This window comes from Rutidosis leptorrhynchoides, chromosome 11 (genome assembly GCF_046630445.1).
Source record: "Rutidosis leptorrhynchoides isolate AG116_Rl617_1_P2 chromosome 11, CSIRO_AGI_Rlap_v1, whole genome shotgun sequence".
NCBI lineage: Eukaryota > Viridiplantae > Streptophyta > Magnoliopsida > Asterales > Asteraceae > Rutidosis > Rutidosis leptorrhynchoides.
This window is the reverse complement of record NC_092343.1, coordinates 162,910,768-162,918,969: the sequence shown is the minus strand read 5'-3', so window position 1 is coordinate 162,918,969 and position 8,202 is coordinate 162,910,768. Positions and strand designations below refer to the sequence as shown.

At 33.6% G+C, this 8,202-nt stretch overlaps 1 protein-coding gene and 1 long non-coding RNA gene across 2 annotated transcripts; both read left to right on the top strand.

Annotated features, from left to right (window-relative positions):
• The first annotated feature begins 2,782 nt into the window (after nucleotides 1-2,782).
• Nucleotides 2,783-6,229, top strand: LOC139877550 (uncharacterized). The gene is made up of 4 exons (XR_011768655.1): nucleotides 2,783-3,011; nucleotides 4,115-4,450; nucleotides 4,546-4,675; nucleotides 6,218-6,229. It is a non-coding gene; the product is annotated as an uncharacterized lncRNA (long non-coding RNA).
• Nucleotides 6,230-6,233: 4 nt separating this feature from the next.
• On the top strand, nucleotides 6,234-7,156 carry LOC139877549 (NAD-dependent protein deacylase SRT2-like). The gene is made up of 4 exons (XM_071864985.1): nucleotides 6,234-6,368; nucleotides 6,463-6,590; nucleotides 6,701-6,800; nucleotides 6,883-7,156. The coding sequence occupies exons 1-4, from the start codon at nucleotides 6,264-6,266 to the stop codon at nucleotides 6,931-6,933; spliced, it is 384 nt and encodes a 127-aa protein (XP_071721086.1). The 5' UTR covers nucleotides 6,234-6,263; the 3' UTR covers nucleotides 6,934-7,156.
• Nucleotides 7,157-8,202: the final 1,046 nt, after the last annotated feature.

Sequence of the window (8,202 nt, the reverse complement as noted above, 5' to 3'; positions counted from 1 at the left end):
TGTTAAGGGCTTGTGTCTTAGAGTATGGTGGATCGTGGGATTATCATTTGCCATTGATCGGATTTGCTTATTAAAATTCCTATCATTCAAGTATTGGCATGCCACCTTATGAAATTTTGTATGGCAGAAAGTGTCGAACTCCATCGTGTTGGTTGGAGGCAGGTGAGAAATAGTTTGCGGGTCCAGAAATTGTGCAGCAGACTGCGGAAAAAGTGGCTATCGCAGGTGAAAGGCTGAAAGCTGCTAGAGATCGACAAAAGATGTATGCAGATCCTCGTCGACGACCAATGACATTTACCGTGGGTGAATATGTGTATTTAAAAGTGTCACAATGGAAGGGTGTAATTCGGTTCGGCAAACGAGGAAAACTAGCTCCAAGATACATTGGTCCTTTTAGAATCCGTCAAGTGCTAAATGATCAAACTGTAGTGTTAGATCTTCCTCCAGAGTTAGCTGGTATTCATGACACATTCAACATCTGCTATATTCGTAAGTGTAAAGTGGACGATGAAAATCAAATTCTTCCGTTCCAAGATCTGAAAGTAGATTCAAGTAAGAAATTGGTGGAAGAACTAGTGAGGATCGTCGACAGAAAAGTGACTAAGTTACGTAAAAAGCAGATTCCCATGGTGCTTGTGGAATGGAAGCATAGTTTAGGCACCAATCTGACATGGGAGACCGAGGAGTTGATGACCTTTAAATACCATCATCTGTTTAACCGTGACCAGATTCCGAGGACGGAATTTTCTTAAGAGGGGTAGATTTGTGACAGCCTAGTTATGGGCCTAGAAGAAATAGGTATATCGTGTTATTTTATTGTCATAATTTAAATGTGATATTTAAATTATGGGTAATTAATATGATTTAATTATAAGGAGTGAAATAATAAATTATGTGTTAATAGTTTATTATGTGAGCATATGAATGCGCATGTGACAATGGTCACAGAAAATATATGTTTGAGTGATTTGGACCTTGTTAGGACTGCTTAACGAGGTACGTTGTGTTTTAGATAACGGATAAAACACCTCTATATTTAATTGAGGAAATTACCCTCCTATTAAGTAATCCGTATGTATCTATTATATTTATGTTTATATTCTATTTCACTTGTAAAACCCAAGTTAACTACCGACACAAACACTGTTACTACCAAATATCTAACCTTTGATCTTAAAATTAGTTAAAGCTTTTTGGATGGGAATTGTTTTCGTGATCCAGACAGAAAAACCAAGGTATATATAATACTTTTTCAATTAGATTTAATCTTGTTATTTGAGTGAGTTTCGTGACTTTTATGAAACTTGATTAACTACTTGAATCTTGATATTTAGATTCAAAAACTTGATTGATATTTTATAATTGATTTGTTGGATTAACAGTAAACAAGAAAGTGGAGATACATACGGCTAGATTCTTGTGTAATTAAATGGGGTTTTATTAGTTTTGATAATTATAGGGTTGTGATCAAATCTTGGGGTTTGATGTGTTTATGCTTAAACTGAATTTGGTTATAGTTCGTATATATTATATACATGATTCAGGTATACTTGATTTGTGTTAAATTTGTATAAATGGTGATTTAAATTTTAGGGTTCATGTTTGTATAAATTGGGGATTTTGGTACTTTGATCCAAAATCTTGTGTATAAGTATTAGATCTTAGTGATTTTGAGTAAGGAATATGGGTATATATGCTTTGCGAATATTTTCTGTTAAATGTGAAGCGCGATTCAACACTTGAGCACTATACTAACTTGAGATATTTTGTGATGATTCTCAGGTGATAGACGAAAAGATGAAGACTCAGTGATATAAGACAACTGAGTGCTTGTGCTTCCAGGTGAGTGGGATTATCTTTATGGATGTGATTATACAGTGACAAGTATAGTGATTCGTGCCTTGCTTACAATTAGACTGTGTAATGAGTCTGTGACCAGTGTTGTGACTATATGTGATTGTGTGCACCCATTGCTAACGTCGAGGGTGAATTCCGGCGTCACGTCGATGGTGTTCCCGACGTAAGAGGTCAATGCTATTTACCTTGGTGTCGGGTAGTAGTATTGGGTCCAAGCGTTACTGATTGGTGGTATAGTGTGAATGACGAGTGCGTCACGTCTGGAAGACTATACTAGTGATTCAGAAATGGGGGCTATCGGTATATTCCAGCTTGATCAGCTACGGGTTGCCGGTCCTCTTGTTTATGACTTTAAGTGATTAGTGACCAGTGCCTTTAAGCTGTGCTTGATGTTTATAGTGATGTCCACCTAGATATTGTAATTCACTTAGCGTTATGCTAATTCCCTACAGTGTTTTGTTCTGCAGATATAGATTAGCAGCTTTTGGTGGGTTTTGCAAGGCAAGTGAAGATGTTTGACACAGTGTATAACTCTGATGTTTTGTAATAATCTATATGGTCAACTGGTTTGTATTAATAACGTAACACCTGTGATTTTGTGTAATCATATTACTATGTAGTAATATATGATGTGTAAACTTTTAAGTCTTCCGCTGTGAGTGTTCAAAAAAAAAAAGAATGTGTATGTAAAAAGTACGGTGTTACAGGCTAAAGGTCAATTCATCGTCGAGCAGTTTATAGACTTGTCGTCTCTAGGTAAGTTGCCGCCGTAGCAGAATTTGGTAATGTTAAGAGTGGCGTTCTTTTGTTAAGTATTTTGCTGAGTTTGTAAGAGCATAAGGTGTGGATCCGTTCACCACATATGTTCAATCACTAGAACATAGTCTGACCCCGATTTCACTTTTTAATAGTGGAGAAGGTCGTTGTGGAGTGTCATGATAAAATATATTTGGGGTTTGAATTAAAATGTAAATGAAAAAAATAGAAAAACATTAAAACAATATGAAGTGGAAATATCAGCTGAAGCCGAAAAAACCAGTTGAACAACACATAATAAGTTTCAAAGTCGTCGACATCTTCATTCTTCAGTTAACTGTATCTCTATTGCTGACGTGGCCATGGTGATGCGTATTTCTTCCCAATCATTCTTTTCTGTAATTATTCCATCTCTTTAACCTTTTATTTATTTATTGCTATAATTTTCAACTCTTTTTTCCTTGTTTTAAAATCGTTGTTATTAATTGTAGTTTGATTGATTGATAGCAAGTGCTTATTGAATTTAAAGTACATGAAGTTCAATTATTCAATCTCAAGTACTTACTGTACTAAATTTTAAGCATTTGCAATTTGTAATTAAGAGTAAATGTTCTGCTATATGAATTAATCACCACTTTTTGTAAATTAACGAAGGAGCTAATGAGTGATTGCAAACCATCACTAGCTGGTGGTCTGCGTCTTAATATCGGTCTCATGTTCATGTTCAAATATCACTATTAGGATAATTCTGGTGACTAGTAAAAGGGCCGAAAACGGTTATGGGATATGGTTTAGGACGGACACGTATATCTGAGTGTATAACCTAAACAGGAAAACTTCATTTGTTCATCCTTTTAACTGTCTACCTTTTGTGTAACTGAGACAAATCATTAATGAAGTCTGGCTTAATCAGCTGCACAGTCGTTGAGAACACGTTGATCTTTAATTATGAAATGATATGAAGCACAATTTGCCATAAATTATCTTTCTTAATCCTTTCAGTTGGTTTTGTATATCAATAATGACCTAGCAATTAAGAGGAAAAGAGTTATTCACCTTCAACCGCCTTCATAAACTACAATTCTTGGATATAACTTAATTCACTCACTATATAAGAGACACAATAGCTGTATTTGTCTTGAAAATGTATGTCCATACAAAGCTATAAAATTTGGAAATCATTGAGTTACCATAGCTAGATCATTCAAATTGACTAAATTGATTGTCTTTTGTTTCTGGTTTCATATTTGAATATGCTGTGTTTCAGTAATTCAAAGGAAGTTTTCATACAGTTAATGACAGGCATGTAAATATGTAATGCTTTACCTTTTGCAAATTTTTTATGTTCTTTCATATTATCTCAGAATGCTGAGCCTGTATAACAAATATGTATTATGTATATCATATTAAAGAGAACAGATATGTTCATCCAGTCTATAATCTGTCTATAAATAATTACTCAAAAACATACACTCAACTCATGGTTGTTATACTTTTGTAGGTTTTCGCTTCAATGTACTGTTGAAGTGGCAGTTTAGATCAATTTACCTAACCTGCCCATTTTACTACTTATGATATTCTGGTTTCATAAAAGGGAAGTATCCTGTTTAGTAGCTGTCACCTGCTGATAATCATCTGCTTGTATTAACAAATTATGTTTACCGTTCTTATGTTAAGTTGATATTTGATTCAGCCCGAATGGAATTTAAAGTACTGGTTTCAAGCCAATTACTCATCAGGTGAATTCGATACATTCAGTTGATACTATCTGCATTTTTCTGTTTGGTGATTCGCCATCCTTTCAATGCATAACTTGGACTATTGGCAATTAGTATTTGTAAATCTCTTGTATATTCTTTCTTGACCCAAAATTTCTATAAATTGATTTTTAAAGCCTTTCTCGTTAAAACAAAGTTTTATATCACGTGACAGGTTGCACCATCGTGCTGGTAGTAGCTCACTTGAGTTACATGGGACCGTCTATATAGTTGCGTGTGTGGATTGTGGGTTTTCTTTTCCACGTGAATCATTTCAGCAACAATCGAATTCCCTAAATTCGGAGGTCATTAATTTCAAACTATTGTTTTCTATCTTTTATGTTTTTATGTCACAACTGGACAAATAGTCTATATATGATAAGCGTTTAAAGATTCAAATTTTGAGTCTACCTGCATGAAATGTTCCAAAACTCCCTACTCGGGGAAGTATTTGGTCTGGACTTTAGTGGGAGTAATCGGCAACTCGGGGATTATTCGGATTTAATTTATTATAGATAAAATTAATAAATTTCAAAATTATCTATATAAAAATAGAAGAAAACTATAAACATAAATTTTTACATAATTGTTAAGAAACATAAACATAATCGTTCGTTTGTTCAAAAACTCTAAAATAATTCATAATAAAATTTTGACCAATTTTGACTTTAACCGACTGAATCCAACTTTGACCATCAAATCCGATTTTGACCCATTAACCAACGTTGACCGATTAATTAATCGGATTTTATAAATTCGGATCGATCTGTTTTTAAAAAGAAGTAAGCGGGAAGTTTTACAACAGTGCCTACATGAAAATAACTATTATGGAACATTTTCTCTCTACCTGCATGAGAATAACTATTAGTCGGCTCGCGAAGCCGTTCAGAAACTCGACCCGGAAAGGGAACCCCCAAAAAAAAGTATTGAGATATATATATATATATATATATATATATATATATATATATATATATATATATATATATATATATATATATATATATATATATATATATATATATATATATATATATATATATATAAAATAGGGGCAGGATCAATGGGGTAGTAACCAATCGGGGGGAAGAGGGGGGAAGCAAAAAAAATTTTTTTTTTCCTTTTTTTTGGAATTTTTTTTTTCCGGCATCAAGATCACACGAAAATATGAACATCTAGAAGAGACACTTCGTGATGAATGTCATTATTTAGGCGGGAAAACGATCGACAAAAATAACATTCAAGATAATATTGTTCGTGAAGAATATGAACGTTTTTTTTTTCATGTTTTGTGAAGTAAAATTTAGCCCGATTTAGAGTTTAGGGTTTAGGGTTTAGGGTTTGGTGTTTTGGGTTTATTCCATAAACCTAAAACACCAAACCCTAAACCCTAAACCCTAAACCCTAAACTCTAAACCGTTCGTGTTAAAAACTCAATTTAAATCCTAAATCTAAACCCTAAACCCTAAATTTCTAAACCCTAATATCTAAACCATATAAACCCTAATATCTAAACCTCAATAGCTAAAACCTCAACATACGCTCGAAAAACACGATAATTGTTATATATTACTTCTTCGAGCGTTTTCCCGCCAAAATAAAAACATTTATCACAAAGTGTCTCTACTAAATGTTCATATTTTCATCTCATCTATAATGTTCGTGAACAAAGTTTTTTCAAAAAACGAAAAAAAAAAAAGTTTTTGCTTCCCCCCGCTTCCCCCCGATTGGTTACTTCCCTCTTGATCCTACCCCTATATATATATATATATATATATATATATATATATATATATATATATATATATATATATATATATATATATATATATATATGTTGACTGCAGTGGGCAGCAGCTGGATTATAATAGCAATTCAGACAAGAGTTTTGGGATGAAACAAAGACCAGACGGTGATATTGAAATCGATGAAAAATTCTGGGAAGAAGATTTCCACATACCTACTTGCTCAAAATGTGATGGAATTCTTAAACCTGATGTACCCCAAATCTATTTACTAGTATCATCAATACATGGAATCCATTATTACTGGATCTACTTGACTAATTGGTATAACGTGTCTCTGTTTGAAGGTTGTGTTTTTTGGTGATAATGTACCAAAAGATAGAGCGATTGTAGCTATGGAAGCTTCTGCAAGGTGTGATGCTTTTCTTGTTCTTGGTTCATCGGTTATGCCATTGTCTGCTTTTCGACTTGTCAGGTACAAATGTTCATGCAACTTTATTTGACTAAAACGTTACTATCTTTTGTTATTATTTTTTTTGTGTGTGGTTTGTATGTTTAATTGAGAAATTTACATGAATCGTACAGAGCAGCTCATGAGGCCGGTGCTGCTACAGCAATTATAAATATAGGCAAAACTCGAGCTGATGATATTGCAGATTTCAAAATTAACGCAAGATTAAGAGAGGTATGTTGTACCCGAAAATCATTTTAATGTGAGTTTAGCATTTAATTACCTGAATCCTGATTTCAGTTAGTTGGTATTGTAGATCTTACCACATCTGCTCAACACTGGATCACTCAGTGTTCCTGTTTTTTAAGACTTCAAACAAGACAATACATATAAGTAATTGTTTGTTGTGCGGTTGAAACCTAAAATTAATCAATTCGTGATGCTGACTTCATCAACTTCTCTTATGTGTGTAGTAAAGTTATTTTCGATTCACAGTAAATATGCAAAGATATATTAATGTTTGTATAAGCACTATTTGGAAATGTAATATGTATATTGTATTCAAACAATGAATGTATAAAATAGTTATTTCATGGATGTTTGTTGCTAAAGTATTAGGTGTTGGTGCATAATCCCGAATTCTATATTGTAATAAGTTCTATTTGTATTGTCGTTTACATTTCAGTCATGTATAAACATTGTCATTGATACTTTGTGTTTGAATTGATTAAGCAATGACGTGAAATGGTTTAGAGCTGATTGGTTGGCAGCTCAGACCATTGACCGATGGTAGGGACCATCGGTCGAGCGACTTACACCGTCGGCCGTAGGTCAGAGACCACCGGCCGATGGTCGCTGTAACTATATATAAATACGGGTGTTGGGTTATATTGTTAGGTTACACACCCTACACCCTCTAGCCGTCGTATTTCGCTGTTACCATTGTCCCAGACCGTACCCCAACCGAATACAATCATCTAGGCGTAGATTCTATCTATATTTCATTGGTTAGATTGATCCCAAAGTGAACAACGTATTCGATTCATCCTAGTTTAGTGTTTTCTGCCTCTACTTTAGGTATAACGTTTAATCTAAGGTCCTAGATCGTCTACAAAGTGGTATCAGAGCTAAGGCTTGTTGATCTAAAAGTTTTTGAGTCGAATTCATCGTTTGAGTTCTAGGGTTTTTGGTCAAAACGGGTTTTTGATTAAAAGTTGATATTTTTACGTTTAAATCTTGTGTTTTTGTGTTTATTTTGTTACTGGGTGAGTTTTTTAGGTTTCTAACGGTTTGGTTTGTGTTTAGAACGTCAAAATCGATCGAAATTGAAGTTTTTAGCGAAAACCGTAGTTTTTCCTGCCCAGTATTTGAAATGTCCCGTTCTTATTGATTAAAAACGTTCCATATTAATTGATTTCGTTGCGAGGTTTTGACCTCTATATGAGACGTTTTTCAAAGACTGCATTCATTTTAAAACAAACCATAACCTTTATTTCATCAATAAAGGTTTAAAAAGCTTTACGTAGATTATCAAATAATGATAATCTAAAATATCCTGTTTACACACGACCATTACATAATGGTTTACAATACAAATATGTTACAACAAAATAAGTTTCTTGAATGCAGTTTTTAC

Bases quoted from the DNA above. Each gene is read 5' to 3' on its own strand.
- LOC139877549 (XM_071864985.1), top strand. From the start codon at position 6,264: ATGAAACAAAGACCAGACGGTGATATTGAAATCGATGAAAAATTCTGG. The intron at 6,369-6,462 runs GTACCCCAAATC...CTCTGTTTGAAG, and splicing joins ATGGAATTCTTAAACCTGAT to GTTGTGTTTTTTGGTGATAA. The intron at 6,591-6,700 runs GTACAAATGTTC...TGAATCGTACAG, and splicing joins TCTGCTTTTCGACTTGTCAG to AGCAGCTCATGAGGCCGGTG.